General features: G+C 43.3%; 1 protein-coding gene across 4 annotated transcripts in view; it reads left to right on the top strand.

Annotated features, from left to right (window-relative positions):
* Nucleotides 1-27,251, top strand: part of nectin1b (nectin cell adhesion molecule 1b) — a 166,137-nt gene that overhangs the window by 33,442 nt on the left and 105,444 nt on the right. For all 4 annotated transcript variants that reach the window (XM_051957683.1, XM_051957684.1, XM_051957685.1 and 1 more), the window contains exons 2-4: nucleotides 18,715-19,086; nucleotides 21,824-22,123; nucleotides 22,925-23,042. In XM_051957683.1, coding sequence (XP_051813643.1) covers nucleotides 18,715-19,086; nucleotides 21,824-22,123; nucleotides 22,925-23,042 — 790 coding nt within the window. The remainder of the gene's footprint in view (nucleotides 1-18,714; nucleotides 19,087-21,823; nucleotides 22,124-22,924; nucleotides 23,043-27,251) is intronic.

Below are 27,251 nucleotides of genomic sequence, written 5' to 3'. Positions count from 1 at the left end.
CAAAATAAAAGCAGCGTTTTTTTTTTAATTTCCTTGTGCCTGCATCCTTAAACACCTTAATCACCATTTTTCCTCTGTGTGGATTTGGTTTTTCCTGTGAGTTTTGTATTTATTTAGCGGCAAAGCTGTCAAACAGAGCTGATTTTCAGATGGTATTCTCAAACAACGTGCTGTTTTGCTGCAGTTTGGACTGACTGGTCACATCAACAAAATGCAAAAGCACATTTTCCATCCACTAGCAGAACAAAACTAACAGCAGCTGTGTTTCTCAGAAGCAAAGCTGCGTGCAAAGTGTGAGATTGTAAAATTTCCAGTGAAGGACAACAGCAGCTGATGCACTTCACCGGCCCCCGATGTTTGCACACACTTTTACGCACAACTACTTGTAGAAGTGCAAGTTCTGGTCCAGTAAAATACATCAGCTCATGTGTGTCCTGCTTACGCTTTTTTTTTTTTTTTCCGCAGGCATATGCTACTCAGCGCTCAGCTCTTATTTCAGCACTTCAAAGATTATTACTTTAAAGCCTCTTTAAAACCTCTCCGTAATTATCAGACACTTGGTGGAAATGCATAACTCCTTTTGTGTCTACACAGATATTATCCGTCCAACTGTTACCCAATCCAATTACACTACCATCCACCCTACGGCTAATCAAACTTTTAATTCTCTTATGGTGCCTCATTCTGTAATTGGTTTATGCAGTCAAACCAACAAACAGTGCACATCAGGACTAGTAATCCCCTGACTGCCACACATGCTGAGTCTGCTAAATCATCTCTTAACAAATAAAAAAGAAGAAAAAAACAACTTCTGGGAAACTTCAAGGGGAATCCAACACTTGTTCGGGGGATGTAAAAGGCCAGCAGAGACCTGATGTGGAGTATTTGCAGAGGGGTTAAATGTAACTCCGAGGGATGAAGCGGTAAGCCTGAGGAACGATTATACAGTAAAATAGTAGATAGCAATTTAATTGCTTCGCTTGGATATATTATTACTGCCTGTCTGCCTGGTGTGTGTTATAACAACCTGCAATCACGGAGAATTTGTAATTATTTCAGTTTTGAAGTGATAATTTGTCTTTCTCTTACCTTTCTAACATGAATGCCTGTTTCTTGCAATAACTAAGTGTGTGTCGAAGTCTCCACGTCCTTAAATTCTGGGAAAATATAAGTCGGACCTGTGCAGTTTACCCGCTTTGTTGGACTGCAGTCATAAGACGGTGGGTGTGAACCAGGTCTTGGATGTAAATACTAGGTGTGTTAGGCCTATAAAAAATCAAATGGAGCAACAACAGAGTAGTTAGTGAGAGTTTGGCATTTCAAAAGGCAAGTCTCGAGACAACAAATGTTACACATATGCAGAAATATGCTGTGCGTGCCTTAGCATGAAGAGGAATCCATCCTGTGGGAATTGATCACTATTTTAAGGAGAGGTTTTGGCAGCTTCTCCCACTGTGGGACTTTGAAAGCCTCCCTGCAACAACGTGCAATGGCCTCGGTGATTGCTTTTGTAGGCCTGAACGGGGCGAGCGTTCACGGTTACTGCTGGATTCTATTACTGCAAACGTGAAGTAGATCTTGAAGTACAGTGACGTGAGGTACTGTACTGTTTCTGACTTGCAGAGAGTTGAAAGAGCTGCACAACCTAACAACCTTCCCAACACACAATCCCCTTTGTAATGTCTCGCAGTTGAGAGGGAAGAATTATCACAAAACTAGCAGCAGAAAGCTCTACAGAGTGCTTTGAGACCCATCAATGCTGGTGATAGGCTCTCTAGCCGAGATAGAAATGGCCCGTAGAAGTGATCTGAATAATAATTCCAGAAGAATTGCAGTCTCCTCACACACACATGTGCACATCTCAGTCAGGAACCTTTGTTTAGATTGATTTGTGAGACAAGTTCCCTGGAGTTTTGAGTGATTCGTCGTGTGCAATCACAGGACTGACTCATTTTAAGTTGTGCAAGGTATATCATGTCCGGGCAGGCTCGTGACGTTGTTTACGCTCTTCCTCTTGTACTGAAACATAAGCAGCTGGCTATACAACCTGCAACTCTTACATCCTGACAGCGGGGATCCTTCAGGTGTTCACTGGAGTGTGTCATGGCTGTGCAGCGGAGCCAGCTGATATGAAGGTTGAGAGCCATCAGCAGAGTTCAACATGTTTCACACTCCAACTCTGACTGGTTTGCCTGGTGAAGAAGGGAAAAAAAAAAAAGCAAGCAGAAACAACCTTGGAGTTGTGTCCCGTCACAGTTCATCAGCCAAGCAAAGTCAAGCCGGCTGAGCTGTGGGAAAGAGGGGAGCATCACCTCAGCCTGTCCGGGCCTGCTCACCCTGCAGGGGAGTGGCAGCACATTAACAAAGCACAGCCGCCTCGGCCTCCTGCAACGAAGAGCCGGAGCAGCGAGGGTCTGTCCTTCACCCACCTAATCAGCCAAGGAGTAGGACACAGACCTGGCTGCCCTGCGTCCTGCTAACAAACTGTCAATAAGGATCCCTGTGCAAAATATCGTGCTCGATGCGACTGTTTCTGCTTGGCTAGCCTCGTGGATAGAGGGCGGGCGCGGCCTTGTCATGTGGCATTCTCCTAACTAGGTCACAACAAGTTTCATTTTAGTGCAGCCGAGCGAGATCTGCTCATAGCTAGAAAATGGGTATATAAATATTTAACAGATTTCTTCTTGTTTTTTTATATTCGTGTGTTCTTTTTTCCTGTCCCCCCACCCACCCCCCACCCACCCACCTCCCGTAACAACAGGATTAAAAAGGGATGAGACATTTGTATTCATAAAGTAAATTGCATTTCAAAACTACAGCAAAAAATTATGGCAAGCATGATAATTGCTAAATAACTAAGTGTTCGGGGAATAGGAAGACAATACGCTGCCGCACACCATCGATGCTCCCACCTCTTAAGAAGCGAGTGTCTTTGATCATCGCCAGAGTAAAAATACATGCAATTTAAATCTAAATGCAACTGCTATTAATATTAGTTTGTTGGTTAATCCACTTTCATTAGGAACAATAAGCTGATATATTAATAAACTACTCTCGCTGACTCCCAGTGGCTCAAGTGTGAAGTCATGATTTATATTTAGGCATTTCGGTGCTTTATTTTTCCCCTTTTTTTTTTGCGCTACTGTTGTTCAGAACCTGCAACCACTTTTTTTTCTTGTGCTTTAAACAGCTTCTGTAAGCAGAAACATATTGGCTCGTAATCTAAATTCAAAACAGTGAATGAGTGACAAGTGAGATACAAATAAAACCGGTCAGATGGGACTTTTTTCATCATTCACTTCCACATATTAGACGATATCAAATAGTGTCGTCGTCAGCCAGAGCATTAGCATCATAAATGTAAACAGCATCACTGAAGCGGCACCTGTCGAGTCGTACAGTGTGAAGCATTGGAGCCTGTTTAAATGTTGGGGTGGAAAAAAAAAATCTCATTGTGTTTGCCCTGCACCAGCCCTTAGCCTCTAGCATCTGCAGCTGTGTGGACATGAACACATCTATAATGTATGAGGGGTCGGCCATGTCACTGTAGAGCACGTGAGAATACATTGCAGCCAAGCTGGAGCAGATAAAAGCAGTGAGAGCCTCGTCTCTGTAGACATCAGTCAGCACTCCACTGGCCTTCATCAGCCAGTGATTTAATGGATTTTTTTTCTTCCCCGAGACAGTGACAGTGTGTGATGGGTTAGCAGACGTCTCACGTGCAGTTTTCTCTTTTTATTTGGCTCTTTTTATTTCACTCTTTTCTGTCAATCTTGCTGGATTTGTATTAGCAGTGTAATGAAACACTTAAGCAGGGTTCATGGTGTTTCTGAAATGTGTAAAAGCTTCAGAAACCCCAAACGCTCTGCTTGTTTCAAGCATCCTGACAGGAGTTTCCATGTCAGCCATTATCTGTAACTTTCAGAGACCAACAGTCTGACATTGACACCTCTTCACTTCATGATTGGCTGTAAGGAGGTGAAAGAGTAGGGAGGAATTGTACTTCTCTTTCTTGGTTCATTTTTCCTTTTCATGTGTAAACCCTGGCAGAGCACTATGGGTGTATTTTTGCACAGATTGGGTAAAAATGTGCATTGTTATCCTCTTTTTTTTTTTTTTTTTTAAGGATGCTGATGTTCCCTGGGCAGGTGTTGGTCCAACTTGTGAAACCTCTAAGAACCAGTTAGCTTTTCTACGAATTAAATCACCACCACAGAGTCACCGCTTGATCTCCAGTTTCATTACTGAAGCTTCCTTTTTTTCAGAAATTCTGTCGCAGTAGGAGACGGTTTGTCTCTCCCACAGACCTGAGCTGGACAGCCAGTGAGTCATTATTCGTGTCATCTTCCCCGCAGTTAGACGTTTTAATTTTGCCAGTTAGTGTTTCTAACCGCCAGCTGGTAATATTAAATCATAAAATGTGTTTAGAAACACATTTATAAATGGCAGTCAGCGCCTGTGAACGCCACTCTATGCACCGACTTTTGCTACGGTGTTTACAATCGCTATCTGATGATCGTCTGGTGATTTCACAACACTGCTACAGGTTTTCTTCTTCCTCTTTGGGTTAGGTAGATTAGCTAAAAAAAAAACTTAATCACAAAGTTGCCTTGTTGATCACGATAATCTCTGATGAAAGTGGGGGTTTTTTTCGGTTGTAGACCAGAGTGTTGGTGCCACTCTGGAACCAGTTTTCCTCGCTAAGAGTTGGTTCTGTGCCTGTTGCAACATGAAGAACTAGTTTGATATTAATCACTGGCTCCAAACCAGCCTTTAAACTGCCACAGTGAAAAAGCGTATCTATGCTTTTCACCCTGTCCTCTACTGTGGCTCTTCAGATCAACCCAAAAGACTTCTGATGAGTAATGGCATTGGACAGTCTTCACCATAACATGATCCTTGAAAACAGTTTGAAGAATTTCTATGATTATGTGCAGATTAAATGCTGATCGGATGCTCGCTCCCATCTCTTGCAGCTATTTTTCTTCACACCCTGGGTAGCTGTTGTTGTGCATCTGCATAGCTGTCACAACCAGAGAGTTAGGAGTGTCTGCAGAACATTAGCTGGCAATCAGTGGGTGTTCCACAACCGTTAACCCCAAACCTATCCCTAACCACGTGTAACGGCCACCCAACACCCACTCTGATGGAGAAACGCCCACATGTGTTCGGAAGTGACCTCGGCTTGCAAACAGCCGGTCTCGCCACAGATAAAATGATTAATGTTATTATTTGTCCTGTTTTCTTTTCTTATCCTAAACATATCCATCATTCTGAAATTAATACCGGCTGTAATTACCACATTGATATGCATGGCAGATTAATGCGCAACACACTCTAAAATTCTAAATAACTTTAAACGTGATTAAACACACGATTATTCCCACAAGGGATACACCTGTCACAGCTCAGTGCCCTTTATTTTACTCCGGCCTGCATTAGCCCATATGTCGAGTCTTATTCTGGCATCCATTTACAACACGGCGCTTCGAGTGCACGAACACTGTTTTGTCAGTCATCCAGACACCTGGACCGAGGCTCATTTCTGCTCAAACATTTTCCCTTCCAGCCTTGTAAGTCTGGGATTGTAGGAGCGCAGGGTGCACTTACAATCTGTGAAGGACACAATGAAGATGAGAAATTTTCACCCAAGCTATCATTTCCCGGCATGTGTAATGCACTGTGGCCGGAAACACTGGCATTTATTATCCTGGTGGCAGAGAGTCTTCCCTGGGCGTCCATAAAAATACCCACGCTGCGGGGGGAAGATGTGATCCTTAATGAAGAAGAAACTATCAAAATCTCATTGCTCTAATTGTTGCTTGTAGTCAGTAATTAAATTGAACACTACAGGTGATGGTAAGGTAAAGAGTACGATACATCCCTGCATGGTTTTAGTCACACAAGAGGTCAGCCAAAGGAAAACTGAATCTATATTCTTTAAAGTGTTTTGCAAAATTCTAGCAAAAGTCTAGCTTCCGGGCTTTTCCCCACATCTTCCCCTCCTGTCACTTAGACCTCGTTTGAGAAGCCAGCTTCTATAAATGAAAGGGAAAACGCACACATGAGAAAGGACCAAAGAGCAGCTGCAAATGGAGATGTGACCTAGCACGCCAGCCACACCTTCAGCCTTTTTCCTCCTGCAAAGCCAGTTTCACACCCACTTGGAAACACTGCAGGAAACGTGTGAACTTGCTTCTTTCACATTTTCATCAAACATCTAAAGGCGGAAACGAAAAGCGAAGGAGAACTCGCACGGCTCCACACTTATGTACTACGTGTAATTGGTCATTTGGTGTAATGCTTCGTTAGCCGATGCAAAAAGCAGCCAGTCTGCTTCGGCTCTTTTTCATCCTTTTTCATAAACGCTGAACTTATGACATTGCATTGTAACGAGATCAATAAGAAATATGAAAATGAGCAGGTCTGACGCTCTGATAATCTTCATTTGACAACATCTTAAAAGTCTCTTTGTTGTGTCTGCTACGTCGGTTTAGTAAGAGACTTTATTTTCTCACGGCAAAAAGAAACAAGATTACAATTTGCAAGCACAATGCATCTCTGTGCCCATTGAATCATATCGAGAAAGACCGGCTAGGTGACTGTGTGGGGGAGGGATCCAGAAAACTGTGAAAATGGAGCCACTGTGGAGATGAAAGTGGTGGTGAGTGGTGTGTGCGACACGGTTTGAGATATCTTTTTGGTAGAAGTCACCCAACCTTTGAGCTCTTATCCCACAGCTAAAGCCACGGTATTAGGTTTCATTTTAAAGATTACCCTGAGATACAATGTCAAAAGAAGAACATTTTCTCTTCTGTGAACCTGCAAGTGGAAAGCCTACCAGAAGGGATGAAATTGGTAAAGTATCCACAGGAGCAGGTATCTTAATTCACCATCGTCCAAACTCAGACTGAAGTAAATTGAAATGTCCATCTCTGGATTATGACTCCAGAGAGCATGACCAGCTGTTCCAGTTTGAGAGATTCTCTCTCTCTTTTTATTTTTATTAGAGAAAACTGGTTACAGTGAGACAGAAAACGTGTTGCCAAGATGCTATAAACTCTGTGATTCGGGTAACTTATTTGGAGAGGCTTCAAGCGAACTTCAAACATCTCTTTAATGATCTATAATCCTTTGGCAAATCTTCAGTGGGCAGCCCGGCTTTCAAAGTTATTTTTAACAGGATGTGGAAATCCGTGATGAAATTAAGTCAGAAGCTGGAAAGAAATAAATACATTGCAGTATGTGCTTGTCGCTTTACATTTTATTCTAGTAAGAAAGCAACCCAGCCGGTGCTTCTTGGTTGTGCAAAAAATGTGATGATCTCCTACACGGAAAGAAAACACAACACTGTCCCTTTTTGATATGACAAGTAAAGCAGAGGGAAGTAAAAGGAGGAAGAGGCGGGTTAAAGGTTCTTTGCAAGCCAAAGCAGCACTGTCAGGAAGGGAAAGCAGACACAAAAAAAGAGAGAGAGTTCAGGTTGGGTCTTAATGGAGCCATTGATCCTGCACCAGTGGAGGACACACCCAATAGAGGACTGGCTCACAGTGAGGAGACAGGTGTTCGCTCGATATCTGTCCCACTTCTCTGACCTTAAAGCTTTTAATCAGCTCTGCCAGGGAGCTTGTCAATCCTGTCAAACAATGAGCAGCACACAGTATAGACACAGCAAGGGAGGGCAACTCGAGGGCAAGAGCTCTAAATAATGCTGCTGCAGCCCCGAGGAGAAACCTGTGCATGCGGTGTGCAGCTATTTTGTCTGAGCTCCCACCGGACGAGCCCCGGTGTCTTGTAGCCGGCTGCAGCAGTCGCCTAAACCCCGTCAGCAGATTTCAAAGGCTGTTAATGTCAGAGTGTAGCCATTCACGTGAGGATAACATCGGTTTGTGGCTACAAAAAGCTTTCAGTTGACGTCCGTATGATCACTTAAAAGGCCTCGAGCCTTTTGACAAACTTAGCAATGCAAATATGAGGGGTTTTTTGTCTTCCTATAAACATTTCTCCATTGGTTGATTGACAGACATTCCAATATGGCCTAATTGAGTTGCTGAATCTCCCCTTGACTGCCTGCTTTGCTTTCCCTGCTTCTAATCAATAGTAATAAACTACCGGGATTTGTCAGCTATACTTTTCTTTCATTGTTCCGTCAAGGATGCACGAGTGGGAGCCCGTTCGGTTCCTGCTGGCTCATTTCGCCGTGCATTCTCCTGCATTAGCGAGTCCGAATTGGCACGCTGTGAAGTTTGAGTACAGCATATCTTTTTAACGCAGGGAGTAATTACAGCGCCGGTTTGATTGCAGTTAATAGCGCAAGCTGTCAGTGGAGCAGTCACACAGCAGTCACACGGTTACAATTTAGCCACACTGAAATTGCATCGAACCGCACAATTATCTCCAGTCGAAGGCACTTCTCTTCACCTTTGTTCATTGCATCTGGATGCTACTTAGTATTAAAGTTTAAACTTGAGGTTTGTTTCAAGCAGTGGTTAATCCCACTGTTTATAATCTCACAGGAGCTATAGGTGTGGAGTCCCACTCCTCAGTTTTCGACAGCAGCATGTAGACGTAGAAAAAATAATACGAGTTCATTTCCTGACTACTTCTTCTTTCTTTTCTTTTTTTTTTAAATGCCCCAAGCCCACAGCCCACCCACTTTGGTGTTTTCAGATGAAACCCAGAGAAACCAGAGAGTCGTTTCATGATTTTTGATTCCTTTGATTGATTACTGCTCCCATTCTTTCTCCTTCCAGTCACATTGTAGAAGTGCCTGTCCTGTTTTTCTTGCTGTGTACATCTCTGAGAATGCAGCGAATGGTTTTTGTATCCTGGGTTTCTGTGTCAATAGACATTGTTAGACATCTAACAACCAGTGGAGACTTGAGTAACTTATACCACCCGACTCAGTTTTCAGCCTCCATTCCCCTTGCTGTGGCTTTGTGGTTCTCTCCTTATGTCTCCATGCCAGTTGCTTTTCTCTTGAAAGGCCAGTTGCAAACTGTGCAGACATTTAAGTGCTGTTATTTCATGTGTTTCTTTTAAAGCTTTCCATCAAAAATATGTCACAATATAAAGAATGAAGGGCGCAGAAGCCTGAAAAATAAGCCTCCATAGAATTGCCTCCCATAATATTATTAAGTCTCTTAGAGTAGTTCAAGTAATTTTTTAAAATTCTGTCCTTGCTGTCAGTTCCACATGTAATGGCCTTTAGGTAGTAATGGATGTAGTGTCAGAATGACATATAAGCCAAGATCTGAAATCTTTCATAATATCCTGCCCTGTATAGGCTTCGTGTAGCGAAAGTCACAGTGTGGAAATATACTGAGCTGTGAGAAAGTAATGTATATGATGAGGCTCAAAGGCTGGTGGGAAAGACAATACTCCATCACAGCTGGAAAGCACATGCAGCAGAATATGAACATGGTCCTGAGATGTGGTGAGCATTCCAACGGTTATATGTATGTGGAACATGGAGCCTTACTCGCCTTGGAAAGATAGGCTGTGGTCGTGGTTTAGGAAATGGTTCAGCCCTGGTCTCGGAGTTCTGCCTGGAACCGCTGGATTTCATAGAGGTTTATGATCAAAACACACATGAAAAAGGGGAATTTGGCAACGGCCAGAATCCAGCAAGCAGAAAGCTCGTGTGTTTCCATGCAGTCGTCTCGTGTTGGCATCAATCATGTCGTTTTGTTTACATGTCATATTCGCTGTTGATGCTTCTATTGTAACTTCACTCATTTCTGAGCTTCCAGCAGCCTGTTCAGAGTCAGAGTTTCTGGCAAAATGATCCCCAGACAGAAAAGCCTGAAACCTCCTGGCAACTATGCAGTGAATGTCACCGTTAAACTGCAGCAAGGAATGCCTATTAAAATGTACATCCATTACCAATGTGGAAAATAATTTAAATAACTAGATAAGATAACATGTTCAGGGGTAAAGTAAGTGTAGCATATCTAACTTTATCTGCTTTGGTAACTGTGCACATCCTTTCCTCCAGTGGTGAAATCAGGATACTAATCCATGCCTAAATGATGTGACTGCAGGGCAAAATTCATAATCGTGTTTATTTGTACTTAATTCCTTGTACACGTGCGTCGCAGAGAGGACTGGTTTGTTACAGTGTTAAATCTGTGCTACTAGTGAGCTGTTCTCAGTGCCTTCAGTTAGTGGACCATCAGACATGATACAGGGGCTGTAAGCTGCTAAAGCCCTGCTATTGTCACAACATTTTTTTTGAGCAAATGCACAGCATTTTCTGAGTCCCATGGTGATCATGACTCAGACACATACTAAGTGTGCTTGTTAATTGATAGCAGACTGGGGTTTCAGCCCACTGCCCACTCCAGCTGGAGTGTGAATTCCCTCTCCTATATGTTAATGGATCTGCTGTATAAATGGCCTGCGCCGGCAGTGCTGGAGAAAAATAGCTCTGTGCGACACACCAACAAGCAGAGCTGTGTGCACATTGCCCCTGCTGTCCTGTTTATGTCCCAGCCACAATTAGTGATGCACTTTGATGACAGCCAGTTCTTCTATTTTTTTCCTCCTGCGCATCCTTAAAAATGCAGGATATGCACAACAGTAATTTATTTCAAGAAATCTATGGAGGCCACTCCGATATAACTCAGAGTGGAAATGTCTGAAAAAATCACAAGTGACTCTAATCAAATATTGATTGTTCGTTCTCCTTTCTTGGTTTAATAAGCCGCCGGTCATGCAACAGTGCCTCTCGCTGTGCTCATACTGGACCTATTTATCCCTGAAAGGCTTCCTCCATCCTGCATGCCTGTAAGATATCAGCTGGCCTTTGTCAAAAAAGGGCAGCAAAAAACTCACCCAGTAAAGGTCAGTGCAGGTCAGATGCCAAAACGATATTCTATTCTCTCGCTGAGTATTTCTAAAGGTCACCTTGCATGGGGTGTATGGATTTCCACCCATACAATGTTGTTTTCATCGGGAATGCAGAAGGCATCACGCGTCCATTTCCTTCCTCAGGTGCAGCCGATAATTGATCATGTGGTTCCGGCTGGATAGTTGTTTGATTTTTGAAATCTTAATGTTTTATAATGTATCCAACACAAGTTCTTGGCATAGTCACATGGAAATATTCAGTGTTTGTACTCTATGCAAGACTTATCTTTACTTGTGGACAATGGAACAGATGGTGTGAGAGAAGGATTTGTCATGCATGGTTGTCCAGGGCCAGACTCTTTCTCAGCACTTTTTGGCAGGACTTTATATGCATTTCATGCTGTATTTGCCGAGTGCTTAGCAGACGTATAGGGTGCTGCTGTGGCTCTGGCTCAGATGGAGCCCTCCCCATCCTAGTCGCCCCACTCCAGAGCCATTCTTATAGATAATCCTGTGTGATTCATTGTCCAATGCATATTTGATGAAGATCTTTAGTAGTTCATACTTTGAAAACCGGCATCAGTACTGACTCAAGCAGGCAAAATGAGTCGCTGTCACAACCAGTGGTGATTAAGGCAGTGATAAGTATCTTAAATTATCGTCATGATGAAGCATTCTGTCAAATATTTGGAGATAAATCTAAATAATGTCGCAGGTTTCAAGGTTATCCAGCTGAGAGATGTGATAAAAAAGCATTAAATTCTAACAGGTGGTAGGTGGACATGTTTTCATACTGACTTTATGATAAATCAGTAACAAAATAGTAAATTTTTACTATCTAAGCCCAAGATTGATACAAGTGAGCATCCATTGATAGCACTGAGAGCCCACCTGTATATCTACGCTTATTATAAAAGTGTTGTTTTACTGTTCAATGACACGAGAGGTGAGCTTACGGACATGTTAACCTCCTGAATTCCGGTAGATCTGAATTAATTTACTGTGTGTTTTCCTATTGCGATTCCCGCTCGGACTGCATGCTAACCTGAAGGCACGAGGAGAAGCGTGCTCCTGCAGCAGCTTTTGTGTTGTTGTGCTTGTCATGTCGACTGTGTCAAAAGTATATGTGGACATAGCCTCTTTGTCACCCTGCGCTAATGCTGAAATTTCCACGGGAGGTGTGTTGCCTGCAGCGGCGTCTCTCCTCCGCTTTAATATCCTGAGTGCTGTAATCTGCTCACCACGTCTGACCCGCTGTGTGTCACTCTCGGTGCTTACTCGCCTCCTTAACTCCCCCAAAATCCTCTTCATCACATTTACGTAACCCCAGCCCTTAACCCCTCCAGCTCCCTATACCTGCTGGGGCTCAGCCTGTCTGAGACCATAATGCATCACTTTGCCGTGGCCCCCTTTTTATTTATTGATCAGCTCGTTCCTATTAAGACATCCAACAGCTGGCTTTGTTTGAAAGCCCAGGGAAACTTTTGCATTATTAAAAAAAAAAAAAACCGGGGCGCATCATCGTCTGCTCTGAAGCCATAATGTGGATGAAAACCTTTGTTGACTAATTGTCTGCTCCCTGTAAGTGCTCCCCAGCGTCTTGGCTTCAGATGCGTTTGATAAAGCGTGTTATCATCAACATGACTGTTACTCCTCTCACCCCCCTGCCTCACCTACATTTGGTTTCTGATACTGCACTTTTAGGCAACACCTGGATGTGTTCCCAGCTTTATTTTCTCTGCGAGTTTCAACGAAACACACACAGACGGTTACAGTCATTCATTTACCAGGTGGACGTGGGGGGTTAGTAGTTCCCTTTCTCTCGTATCCAGCCTTTTGTTTGCTGACAGTTGCTTGCCGGCTGGTATCAGTGGGTGATGTCATCCGCCATTTGGGCAGGTAACGTCAGAGTTGTTTATTTTGTGTCGTAGAACCGAAACCATGGTGGCCATGTTTGGTTAAGCTGCAGGGTGAGGGAGAAGGGTCACAGCTCTCTGATACTGTGTTTACTCTGAAATGTGCATTACTCTCCCTCCCTCTCCCTCTGTAGGGCAAAAGCCTTATTTTTGGCCCAGCTTTATTTGTCATTGCCACGGTCAAAGGCAGCTAAAACCCCATCATTGCTTCTAGCGTATTTCCTATTAGGCTGGAATAAAAAGCAGCGTTAATTACAGGGAATCCATAGGCACCGCTATTCACTGCATGTGTTACATTCAAAGAGGAGAGTGAAAGGTTTCCAGAAAAGAAGGGCATAGCATACGCCACTGTGTCATCTCAATTTGGTTCTTTGAAACAGTCTGATAACAAAACGCAGTAGTAGTGTTTTCCAGTGTTTCATTCAAGGATGAATCATTATCCCGCTGAACTAAGATAAGAAGCTCTATTGCAGGCGAACTGATGCATCCCCTTGACATTTGAAACGCCTTAAAGCTGCTCGAGGGGCGTGTGTGTGTGTGTGTGGGCTTGTGCTCTGAACCCCGCGTTGCCTCAGAAACCATGGATGCAGCTGCATTAGGTGAGAATCGGTGCGCATAACTGAGTAGCCGATGCTACGCGCCGCCAACCCTAAAGTTGTAATTTTATAGCCCCGATGGAGAACACGCGACTGCTCTGCTATACGACGCTTAGTCATTACTTTGCTGCCTCTTGCTCATGCAAACAGCCATCACGGAGAGTTAAAAAATGAAACGCGCCCTTTCATGGAGCCATCCCAGATTGGGAAGTTGCCTAACATAATAAATATTCCCGATAATCATTAACATTTACAGCGCAGCAGATGTTACATTGTCCTCAATGAGCGGCTGTGTTGTACAAAAAAGCATTTTCAAATTTGAACCAGATAGTGGAAAATTAGGAACAGGTCTACTAACCATCTGTTCCAGTGAGGTTTTGCTCGCCTCTGCAGTTGAATGTTTGCTCAGGGAGACAGAGGGTAAAGAGAGCTGCTTTGGCAGGTACACCATTGTTTACCCAAGAGACCTGGCTGAAGCACCATCAAATAGTGTCTGAGTGTAGATTAAAACAAATTCTCTGACACATACTGCTCCGTCTCAGAAATGCCGAATGGCCACAGTCCACAAAAAGACAACATTAACCACAGTATACGGCTGCTCCTGCTTAGTGAAGGGCCCTATGTGGGTGCACTAAAGCCTCGAGCACAGTGAGATAGCTGCCAGTTATCCCTAAGAGTAATGCCGTAATTTATTTATTTTTTTTGGAAATTACTTCTATTTGTTATATAACATGTGCAAAATGCCAGCGGATGAGCTCTAAATTACTCACTGAAAGCAAAAAAAAAAGAATTAAAATGTTCTGCCAGGGGAATAAATGGAAGTTTTTTTGTGTGTGTGATAGTAGATTTGGACTCCCCCTGAAACACCCCATGTGTGGTCATGAATAGGGGAGCAGAGAGGCCTGTGCCATCGCCGTGGGAACTGGGACTACATTAAACAGTCATTATCCCTAGTGGCTCAAGCCGTGGTTTATCTATCAGCATCCCACTTAAGTAACAGAGGGGTAACCAAAGCATATCGAGCATGAGGAGATGATATGTCTTCGTGTGATAAGCTGTAAAGCCGCATTTGGCGAGAAGTTGACACCAAAACACTACACATGTTGTGTCTCTACATACTTAGATTTGACCCATTTGCGAGAATAAATTATTGTGTGGGTGTCGGGACAGAAGCAGAAAATCGTATTTGTTTCCAGGAAGTGGCGAGTAATTAGTCCGTCCGGTGAAAATTTAAACCCGACGACATTTTAGAGCGCAGTTTAATGACATCACATTGTAGACTTTTTTTTGTGTGTTTTGAGGTCTTTGAACTTCAAACAGCGACGTCTCGCTGCCATTTGGGACCGACGGCATGCCAGGTTCCCTCGGTGCAGCTTTAAATAGAAGACACTACAGAGTGCTTCTTCTGAAGTATGCATTCAGTTCAATTTAATCTGCCTCACATTGCAGCAGCTTGAGGTGAATTATTCTGAACTTTATTTGACTCAGGCACAAATGGGTTTCTTTGGATGAGCATCGCCCCAGTAACACTGTAAGAGCCAATGGTCTTTTGAAATATTGTTGGTTGTTGGCAAGATCAACTCGGGGGGGGGGGGGGGGGGGGGGGGGGGGGAGAGACAATAGAGTTACATATCAGTTGCGAGATGAGTTGCCAAATAGCAGTTGTTTTAGGAAAAAGAATCTTCTTAGGCTTTAGCAGATAGTGCTCTGGTTGCTGAGTTTATATGTTGTGCTGTTATTGTTTCATATGTGGAGCAAGGTCTGGTTTAACATTGTGGGCTACAGAAGAATATCTGGGACGGATCAATGTAGCATTTTTGGTTCAGAAAAGTTATTTTCTTTCCCACTGCAGCACAGACAAAAGGCAACTATTTAATATTAATGTCCCTCATTTTGATTTATTACAGAAAGAAATCAGTGCTGTGTTGTTTTTAATCTTTGCTTTCCCAGCTGGGTAATAAAACGTCTAAATGTAACTCGTTTAAATACGCTTCAGGCTCGTGTGATCAGAACCGTTTTTGGCGCAGATTGGCCTGCAGCTCTGTATTTTCCTGGACGTCGGACGGCCATTAGACTGAAGGCTGTTATTCGCCGCAGCGTCTTCCGCACGACGTCCAATCTGCCATATGCAAACAACACAAAGCACATGCTTTTTCTTGCTGCCTGACAGGCCGGATCTTATTACAGTTGAATGTCGTGTTCACAGCCCTGCGTCGAGGCCTTGGGAGACTCGTGCTATCAGCGCAGGGCCAGACGGTACAGCAGCTGTTTCAATGGTGTCCCTTATGTCCCCCTTGATCCAAGTCAGCTCACCTGGTGTGAATCAAGCCACTCTTTTTTTTTCATATATATATTCTGCCAGCTTGGACATACTTTCTGCTTTGTTTGTTTGTCCTATTGCTTTACCTTCCAAAAATAGGTCTCCGCTCTCCACTGGCAACTCTTAAGGCAGTGTCTAGCCTCAGGTGTATTAGAGCATGACTGTCCCCCCAGTCACCCTCTTGTCAGTGTGAGAACAAAGCGCCAGCAGCAGCAGCACAAGCGATAATGCCGGCCAGCCTCAAACCTGCAGCACACTTCCAAATCTCCCTAAAGCCCCACCTTCCTCTTTGTCTGCCCCTTCTGTGCACCTCCACTACTTTGCCTATTTCTTTCTCTTGTTTTGCTCTGTTTCCGCATCACCGGCTCCCACAGCCCCGCTAAAATCTACCATCTTAATGCCTCTTGCATGTACAGTTTTCTGTGTCAGCTGCACAGTGAGCTCAGTCCTTGAGGAAGAAGGGGGCCTCAGTGGGCGCCGCCGGTCCTTCACAGAGGGGATTTGGACTCTGTGTAATTATGACTGTTCCTCTGGTTTCCATTTGCGTGAGCTGCTGTTTATGTGGTTCAATCTGAGTCAGGAACATCGGCGTCAAAGAAGGGCACAGCGAGGGGAGGGAGGAGCTGTACGCCTCTCGCACAGCCGGCCCCTGCCAGTATTGTTTTACCGTTGAAGTGGGTGAGGTCTGGCCAGGTACATATTTATGCGTTTTTACAGCCCCCCTGCGCCCGCTAGCTCCCCCAACTTAAGATTAAACTTTAACTAGTGTTGTCACACAGTAAATTGTGTTTGCTATTTCGAAAAAATATCATACTATAGCTGCCACAACTGGTAATCTAAGCTGTGGAAAAAATGGAGTAAAGCATTGCCCAGGGGTGCTCGAGGACACAGGTGGTTCTGAAGGTACAGATGACAAGGTTGCCAGTCCTCTCTGTCAAACTGTATTAGTAAATCAATCTGTCATCTTCAAATCCCCCAAGTCGAAATCTCTGTAGAGGGAGCCTTGCTGATGTGGTCAGAAGGAAATGAAAGATGATGTGCACTCAGTATCTTCAAAAGGTTGTCACTATATTATTATTTTTTTGTATGATTTGATGTAGGCAGCACAGGCAGTATTTGAGTGAAAGCATATAACAATAGGTTGAAATTGCCTTTCTCTCATAATGCACTGCTTCCTAGCTTTAGCCATTCAACCTGAGAGTTGTGCGGGCACTGTGAAAAACTCAGGGGGGAAAAAATACATTGTTAATCTTAATGGTCTTCTAGCCAGAGTCTGCTCCATTTCCGCTCTTTATGCGTGTATTGTGGTGTGATGTCCTTCGGCTGAATACCTACAGTTTTTACAAGAAGAATCTTAGCGTAGCGCTCGCTGCTAAAGACGGTTTGACGGGCGGCACACGCACACAAACTCCCCTCTGCTTCTCAATTCTCCTCTAGTTCAAGATGGACTGCGTCAGATGCTGTATTCAGGGGGTGTGAACAGAAAATGGATCTCTCACATGTATTCCTTTTAAAGCCCCCTTTTGGGAACTTTATTTCTGAAGGCAGCGATTATCCATCATTGTGATGCACTTACCCCGTGTTAAAGAGCCACTCTGTTTGTGGTGTACATGTGTTGAGGCCCCCAGCTCTCCACTTGAGGCCACAACATGTTTTCTCTCTGTTTATGACTGGATTCACTGGTGGCTTTATGAGGTCGGTGTGATTAACGGAGGAATTTCAGTCTTTCTTCCTGTGGGTCCTTGTCTATCCATGGGAGATAATTATGGCTGTGGCTGGTTGTAAATACAAGCTCAGCCAGGGGTTGGCAGATCAGGAAATGGGACATCATCAGCCTTCACCTGGAGAAGGAACATAAATTAGAGGCTGAGATAACAAAGACGCGTTGAGGACAGCATAATGTAGAAGCCCTGCAATAGCACATCTGTTCACAATGCAGACACCGCAGACCAGGTGAAAATGAAAGTTGTTTTCCTGCGCTCCAGACTCAAGTTGAAGGAACAATAGAGGACATGAGCAGACGGCTGCTGCAGTTGTTTTCAGCATTGATGTATCGATTTTTGTTCCATTAATCAATTAAGTCTTTAAATCCATGAAGATGGAGTCAGATTTTTATTCTTTTGATCAATTCACCAAAACCCCCCAAACTTTTTCCATATTTACCAATTAACTGGCTGTCTAATTATTCAAATTCAGGATAAAAGAAGAGAACTGTAAGGAAAATTAAATTCAAAGATGTTAACTGCTAATGTTAAGCAGAAAGCAAATGTGCAATGGGAAGGGGATTTGACACTTCATTTTAGCATGAGGTCAATATATGCATGAAAGATTAAACCACAAGCGAATTTAAAGGTCCATCCTGGCTAATTGACCTTTTTTTTCTTCTTCACTACCAAGTTCCTCGCAGGCTCAGATAGTAAGAGAGAGATGCATAATTGCCGTCTTTTTAATAGAGCTAATGTGTGTGTTCCTCATTGTTTTGAGTGGACTCCACATTGTTTGTTTTTTTTTTAATAGGAGCTCCAGGCTAGTCATTGAAGTATTTGCGAGTAAAAAAAGTAATTAAAATTACAATGGGCTACCCGGTGTGATGCAGTGGGGGGAGAGCAAAGCAGACGATCACTTGGCTCCAGCTCACTGCCCTTACTAGCCTCGTACTTATTCATTAGTGATGCATTGGTTCCTGCTCGGTCCTCCCATCTCATCAGAAACACTACCTTCACGCACAAAGACAGGCTTGTATGGATGTGCCTATTACGTTAAAAACAGCTCCCACAGCTTTTGCGCACAACCAACCACATGTAGCAGCTTTACATCGATGTATAGGGAGCATGGAGTTGTAGCATAAGAGTGTGTGTGACTGCGAGTGTTGTGAGTGCATGTTCTACCTAGGAGGCTGAATTGACTCTTTAACTTTCAGTGCATGTCCTCTCTATTGACTGGAGTGCTTTGCTTGGCCTTGGACACTTGTTAATCGTAATTAAGTGTTTGCTTTTTCTTTCTTTCCTCTTGTGTGTCTCTTTATGTATAGCTGGCAATGGACAGAGTGTACAGATGGACTCCAGTAAGTCCGGCTTCGTGGGTACACAAGTGGAGCTGCGCTGCATTTTCATCAACAGCAACCCGCCGGTGAAGATCTCTCAAGTCACCTGGCAGAAGCTGCTCAACGGCACCAAGCAGAACGTGGCCATCGCCAACCCGGCGCTGGGCGTGTCCGTCCTGCCGCCCTTCAAGGAGCGGGTGAGCTTCAAGCAGGCGGCGGTTCGTCATCGCACGCCATCGCTGGAGGACACCACCATCGTGTTCTCCAACCTCCACCTGTCCGACGAGGCCGCCTACATCTGCGAATACACCACGTTTCCCGCAGGCAACCGGGAGAACATGGTCAACCTCACCGTGTTTGGTAAGAACACTGCAGAAGAAAGTGTAATTCCTCCAAGTTTTATTCACTTTTGATGTGTAATTTGAATGCCAGAGCTGGCAAAGTCTTGCATTTTCGCAAAAAGAAAGCAGCTGAATCTGAATCTGAGTAATCTAATCGCTGTGCTGTCTGTTTGCTTTTTATTTGTTTTGTTCGTTCAGCTTAGTCTAGGATTTATCTCAGTGGAAGCATTCCACATAGGTTCCTTGAATGCGATATTGTAGAATGCTTTTTAAAAAGAAACTACAATCTAAAGGGTCTTACTTTATATTTAACATGGCAGAAATGTATGTTTAAGCCTGAAATAGATACAGAACTTATGTGGGATGCTTCCTTGGAGATAAAGGAGCATGATCTAATGGTTGTGCCGTTTGTTTGTTTGTTTGTTTTGTTCTTTAAGCTTAGTCTAGGATTTATCACAGATTTATCTCCATGGAAGCATTCCACAAAGGTTCTTTAAAGGCGATGCTGCAGATATTGGCGTTTTAAAAAGGAAGCTACATATTGTGAATATTAACAACGCCAATCAAAGCCCTGGAAACATTAGTAGAGTTATTAAAGGGTCAATATTTCGATTTAACAAGGCAGAAATGTACGTTTAAGGCCAGAATACATTTAGAACCGATGTGGAACGCTTCCAGAGAGATAAATGATCGTGATCTAATGGCTGTGCTGTTTGTTTGTTTTTTGTTTGTTTTGTTCTTTCAGCCTAGCTTCTGAGTTATCCCAGATTTATCTCAACGGAAGCATTCTACATAGGTTATTTAAAGATGATACTGTGGAGATACATGCGTTTTAAGAGTAAACATTTTGGGAATATTACTGGCTATAATAAATGCTCTGGAGAGAATAGTACAGTTTCAAAAGGGTCACAATTTAAATGTAGCATTTCAGAAATACATGTTTGAACCCAAAATGCATTCAGAACCTATGTGGAACGCTTCCCTTGAGAGAAGTCATCATGAACTCGTCACTGTTTTATTGCTTGTTTTTAGTTTGCTGTTTCCGTTCTTGCAGCCTAGTCTAGGATTTATCTCAGATTTATCTCAGTGGAAGCATTCCACACAGGTTCAGGATGTACGTTTGGGCTCAGACGTGATTCCTTATCTAAATCTTGACCCTTTTCAAACTGTTCCAGTCTTTCCAGAGCTTCCACTGATACCATGAGTGTTCTCAAAATATCTTTTAATTTGATAAAAATATCATTAAGAAAGACTTTTCCTTGTAATAACTATGGTCTGATATCCTGCAACTTGAATGAAATGTTTGCAGATGCAGTTATTTTTGTGGACTATTATGGAAAGAAATAGTACTGCTGTGTGAAACTAAAGAATGCTTCTCCATTCAATGCCGTAACTGAGTACTTACAAAGTTCGTGTATGGATTCAGCAGAACAGATTGTGTAACTGTTGCAGCGACTCAAGGATGTATAATTTCATTTTGAATCAAGAACACAAAAAATAAGCTGAAGCTATACATCACGCCATCAGTTAAGGAGCTATCTCTCGGAGTGTGTTTGTGCCGGTCGGAGGAGTAATCAGACAGATGTAAAAACCTGTCGGCCAAATTCACTTTCTTTTTGACTTGAGGCAGAAGCAGCAAATTTTTCGGAATCAGATAACGCAAGGTCAAGCCGACATCTTTCCTTTAAGTGAAAGGCTAAATGAAAACACTTTTACAGCTCCACTCTTCTATGCTACATAGCCACAGGCTTTGTTGTAAAGTGGCCTGAATTCCTTTAGAACGCCTTGAACCAGATGCTGTTTGTCGAAGCTCTCGGTCTATCTGTTATTTACAGCTGAAAACTCCTGCGACTGACTAGCGGTGCCGCCAACCGTTGCGACGTGGCGGCGAAAATTAACTTACGAATTCTTGATGCGATGATTGACACGTTGTCTGACACTCGATTGGTCAGAATAGTCTCTGATAAAACAGGAAGCTGCCACAGAACGCAGTCAATAAAAATGGCAGGTGAGGCGGAAATCAATAAGGCAGCTTCAGAGAGTGTAATTTGGCTCGAATAGTCTCCTCTTGTGGAAAGAAAAGGGGTGCTTGAGATGTAGTTTATCTTGGAAAGAGGCAGCTTTGAAAAGGTTGTGCACTGACTCTGATTAGAGAACTAATTAGAAATTAAGTGATGGTGTGTTTTCCATTAAGTCCCAGTAAAAGAAAAGCACTTTGCTAAAGTAGTGCTTGTTGCCAGAGCTTCTTAGTAGCCTCTGAGTCCCTGTGTTGTGTCATAGAGCCTTGCAGGACTTTTTAGGCTCCGGCAGTTCAGCGAACATGAGGAACCCCTGTGCGGAAAACCGACCAGCGGCGTTCAAAGCGGCCTCTTCATGGCCTATCTCTTTCAGTTGTGCATTCGCTCAAGCTCGAGCCTGCCTTTTGATGTACTAAGAGTAGATTGCTAATTGGCAACTCACAAAGGATTCAAATTGGATGACTGCGCATTTGGGTAGGCAAGTGGGTTCTACATCTGAGAGCCCTGACAACTGCTTCAGCTTTGAGGAGGGAAAGAGGCAAAACTTCGCCTGATTTGAGCAACACTGTTTTCATCCCAGCCCCGCTTAGTTTGATTTAGCTCAGATTGTTGATTGTAGGTGAAGCTGACAACACAAGACACCAAAATGAGCCGACAACCGGAACACAGAACACAAGCCCCTTCTTCTGTGAGGCTTTCTCTTTTTCCCTTAAGTGATTGATCCTCTCCTCTCCACAGCTCGGCCCATGACACGTATGACCTTGACGACTCCCACGATCGTTGCCAGGGCCCAGAAGCGCAAGATGACCGTTGCGACTTGCATATCGGCCAATGGGAAGCCGGCGAGCGTGATCAAATGGGACACCAGGTTGAAAGGCGAAGCCATTTTCCAGGAGACCCGCAACCAGAACGGGACGGTGACGGTAAAAAGCAACTACCTGGTGGCGCCGAGCCGCGAGACCCACAAACAGAAGCTCACGTGCATCGTGACGTACCGGAACGAGAAGATCGCCGACAGCGTGGTGCTCAATGTGCAATGTAAGAAATGCAGTTTTATGATGCTGTCACTTTTAATTTTGTACTTTTGTGTGAATTTGGACCATAAAAAATGTTTTTATTCCAGTTTTTATACTGTTTTGCACCCAAAAGTTGTGCTCTTGGTAACAGCATGACACCAGTCAGTATAGTTTAGAAAGTAAACAAGGTCAAATACAAAAACAAAATGCAAATGAGCTGCTGGGTTGCACATGCACCAGAGTCTAAGTGTATTTTTTTAATAGAATAGAACAGAGATACTTTATTGATCCCTAAGGAGAACCTCTGTTGGTACAGTAGCAACCAGACAGAGACAAATAAATGAACAGAAATATCTGGTAAAGTAAGGTAAAAAATAAGAAAAATATAGTGAACTACAATATGCACAATAAAGTGTAAAATGTAGTATGAGTATTAGATAAAGTATTTAATGTATTTCTGTCAGTGATTTTAGAGAACCATGACTAAATTTAGATTCATTTAGAGTAAAATCAACACAATGCAGTGATTTTTTTTTTGTGGTGCTAAGTGCAGACTTTATTTGGTGGATTTCATTTTTTTGCACAGCTGTCTGACATTATCACATAGAATTACCCTGTACTATAAGAACAATTTTAGTGCAAAGTAGTGGCATAGTGTTGACTGAAGCTACATACAAATAGCTAATGCTAACTCTTTATTTCCACCCTTGAAAAGAAATAGATGAATTAGTGATTTTTTTTTTAATCCGTTTTACTGCTAAACTCTCAGTGTGCTGCAGGAGTTTTTCTGGGATGAACTGACTCTGGCGTGACTTCCTTGCAGATGAACCCGAGGTGAAGATCGAGGGGTTTGATGGAAACTGGTACCTGAACCGTCAGAATGTTCAGCTGACCTGCAGGGCTGATGCTAACCCCCCTGTCACGATCTACCAGTGGAAACTGTGAGTCTGACTAAACCGTAACAAAACCCCTTAAGGCTCAGAAGACAAGACAGCATGCCTATGTGCTTTTTTTCTCCCACAATATATTTCAGGGGTAAAAAAAAAAAAGAGGAGCTGTGTTTTTCTGTGGAGGGCTCGCTAAAGCACAGGAAGGCAATTTCACAGAACGGCCTCGTTGAGTGGAGTCTGCAGTTTCCCCCCCAACATTTGTTTCAAGGCGTATATATATATATATATATATATATATATATATACACACACACACACAAGAAAGTAATCTTCAAAGATAAAAAAACACACCAACTTCCTTCATCCTCCCCAGAAATGTGTCTCTGTTTATTTGTTTGTTTTTAAAACGTGTAATGAAGATAAGACTAGGACCCGAGGCTGAGCACAATGGGACTATTACAGCAGCAGCGCACGCCCCTATCTGCCAGATAGTCACAGATACAGCCAGATAAATGAAAACACAACACGGTTTGCTTTGCTTTTTGGGGGTTTAGCTTTGAAGTCGGAGGACCAGCATGCAGGTAAAGGGGGTATGAAAGCGTCATTGTTAGTAATGTTGTTCCGTGGAGGGCAGCGGTTTGTCCCTGACACTCAGAGGAGAGGGGCTGGAGCTTGGAGTGGGAGCCGTGGATTAAGCCAACATACCGCGGGGCTGACATCAGGGTGTTTTTTGGCCTCCGAGACCAACCCTGCAAAGCAAGACGAGATACAAGCATGTTTTCTAGGCCTCGGAGGGATGGAATTCGCCAAATAACCCCCGGGGTTTGACGCGCTCTGAGGAGTGACACGAAGATTGGTTATGCGGAAATGCGATGCGTGGAAGGAATAGAATGCAGAATTGTTTGCCGTAATTTGCGCAGGTCAAACAAAATCGGTGCAGCTCTGCGATTATTAAGCAAATATATTACTAATTCAAGTATTATCTAGTCAAATTGAGAGATAAATGTAGCAATTTGTCCTTTAATTGCTTAGCGAAGGCAAGGTTGAGAAATATGTCGCTGGACTTGAGTGGATGTGGATTAATAGACCATTGTGCCCTCATTGTAGCTACTCTACAGACCTCTGTTGGATTTTAATGAGGCGAGGGGAGTCTTTTCTTCCCAGCCCCCTTTCAGGACAGAAACACAGAGACAAGACAGAGAAGATTTGGCCTGTTTGAGTGTTTTCCTTTTTTTATCATTATTATTATTATTATCAGAAGCCAGGGGAGATTTAGGGAGATAGGAGAAGATAGGAAGAGGAGAGGAGGAGGAAGAGGGTGAAGAGATGTGATCTAGAAAGACGAGGGCACTCCGCTGACAGATAGGAGAGGACGGCCATTGCTGCACTGAAAATGAGATGCCAAATCTGTTGTGAAGGTTCCCCTGGGCTCCACTGTGGAGGTCAGCACAAGGCTGTGACGGAACGATCCGGAACAGGCTGGCAGGATTGCGTCACACTGCAAACAAATGCACGGGGAGGTGTAGCCGAATCCAAGCAGATCTGCATTATTAGACAATCAGCTGTGTATACTGTTTATCTTATTCTCTGTAGATTACAGGGTTTATATTAGCAAGCACGGTGCGCTACTTTCTTACTGTGGTGGCTATAATTTTGAAAAAATGTTTATTTTTTTACCAATCATTTGTAGCTTTCTCTCTGCCTTGACATGTATACAGTCCTTGAGGAAAGCAGCTTTGATTTTTTTTTTGTTTTTTTTCTTTGCTTAGAGCACAATGCCAGAGCTATTTCTCCAAATGGGCTAATTGGGAGCTTCACTGAGATAGCAAAAAAAAAAAAAGACTCGACTGTAAAAGAGACTCGGCTATTTTAACTTTATTGATTATTTTTGAGTCTTTTTTGGAGTGCGTGCTGTACTTTTTAGTGGACACAGGAGTAGTAATAGAAAGCCAAAGAGTTGTTTGTCATCACATACAGCTCAATTACAAGTGAGATAAGATTTCAGAAGTAATATTTCCTTTTCTCTTTTCCACAGTGAAGCACTTTTCCGGGACGCGTCTTCTCCCTTCACAATGCGTTTTCTTTTTTTTTTTTTCAAAGATAAGGGGGATTCTATAAATAATATTAACAACAATACTGCATTTCACAGTGTGATTACTTCAAACTCTGCTCTATTTAGCTGGCTTACTTATCTCCATTGTGATTCTGTTAGTTCTTTCGAATAAAGGCCACAGTAGGACAACTGTTGGTTAATTTCTCCAGTCACTAAGAGCTGCGGATGAAACTCCCAGATTACTTAATGGCCCTTTAAATGACATTTATGTTGATTGTTAAAGCATCTCAACCGCAGGATGCAGTGCAGACAGTCCCGCCATCATGGAGGCGGATTGCTTACTTAACATAAGCGGTTGCTAAATATTGCTAATGCTGTCTGAGCAACAGAATTCCTCATTAAGGTTGAATGGTGGAAAGCTTTCAGACAAACAAAACAGATGGATGTTTGATTAAAGACACCGTCCTTTAATGCCACTTAATTGTTAATTTGTAGTCCAGACAACAGGCTGAGTTTCTTCTCTTAATGAATATTAGAATAAACTCCAGTCACTTGCCAACCTGAATTGTTGACTTTATTATGCAGGTCAAACTCATATTTTTTTAAAGAAATCATGCTTTGTAACTGTGAATAGTAAGCTTTTTTTGCCTTCAGCTCCACATGATCTTGCAGTTTACAGTGAAATTTGCTTGATTGTGAAGTAACAAACGCCCACATCGGTTCACACGCATCGCATACATGCATGCACATGAGCGGCCCCGCCAGTCATCAAAGAAAGCTGCATCACTGCCAAGCTGTCTTCCGTTCTCCTGCACACACACACACACACACACACACACACACACACACACACACACACACACACACATTCAAATGTCTCGCACAAATGCAGACATCTCTGGACGTGACAGAATCTGCGGTGAATCGCCGTTTGCCAGCCTTTCATTTCTGCAGCAAATCAATTGGGCTTTGCAGAACTCAGCGTTTGATAGAGGCTCAGAAGGTAACTGATTATTGAATCGTGACATACTGTATTGAGGGTTGTTTGCGGCTCCACTGCGATTCCTCCGCCAAGGTGGCCGATGAAAAACAACTCAGCCGTGGCTCTCTCCATTACTTTTGTTCTGAACTGTGAACCCTTTGTTACTAAGGAAAAAAACTTTCCATGGCGACTTGCTCTGAAATTTTGCTCTGTGAACTACAAATGGATGAGCTGTTTGTAGTAGAGGTTTTAAGAGGATCTGATTAAATAGCTTGTCACCGAGGAGCCTTGTTGAAAGCGTATTTAGTGAGCCAGAAGTGCTTGATGTGTGACCACTCCTAGCATGATGCCTACTTTTGTTGCCTCTCTGCACTGTCATTTTATTTCCCTCTCACTGTAATAGATGAAGCACTGCATGCTTTTATAATGTTCTCGCACAACAGCCCTTCGAAAAGTCACCCGCAGGTGATGGACGGACATCTTTAGTGTCCTTATTGTTTAAAAAAATCTACCGCCAACTGGAGTCCGACTGAAGGGCGATTCAATATTATCGCTGTTGTGTTTTGTAGCTACTTAAACAGAGTCCATTCAGAGCCGCTGATGAAGCTGATCGAGGGGAAGGCAGCAGGAAGCGGCTAATTGTCATGAAAGTTGATACCTTTTACAGCCTCCGGGCTCCATATAAAGGAGTGTGGATAATAGAACGGAGAGCCGGTGTGTGTGTGTGTGTGTTCACGATCCGTGACCTCAAAGTCTGCTGACCCGATCAAAGGACGTGAGCAAGTCTGAGCTCGGTGGAGATAACGAACCATAAAGAAAAACACCTCGGGCAGGAGAGAGACGGGGCTGCACTTCTCAATGACAGCTCGGTGTTTGGTAGATTCTGCATTTATTGCTTGATCAGCTGCCTCTCCTGACAGCTCCCCTGAGTTTTTGAGTTCAGCCATGTGAGCTGAGGAAGGGTGAGCCCTCCACCAACACTACATCCCCTCCCTCTGCCTCTGTTTTGTATTCCACATGCCAAAACAGTCCTCAAACATCAGCTGTATCTTACCTGTTTGGACCTGCTGGGATTCCCTGTCCTCATAATTTTGTTTGGACTTGATGGATGATGGCTGAAATATAGCGCTGTCAAATATTCCTGGTATTTATCTCACCCCCACTCATACATCCAGGTTTGTTTGGCACTAGAGACTGTATTTTTCATGTGCTTTGAATTGCTTTG

The sequence above is a fragment of the Acanthochromis polyacanthus genome, chromosome 13, assembly GCF_021347895.1.
Source record: "Acanthochromis polyacanthus isolate Apoly-LR-REF ecotype Palm Island chromosome 13, KAUST_Apoly_ChrSc, whole genome shotgun sequence".
NCBI lineage: Eukaryota > Metazoa > Chordata > Actinopteri > Pomacentridae > Acanthochromis > Acanthochromis polyacanthus.
This window is presented reverse-complemented; position numbering and strand designations above follow the sequence as displayed.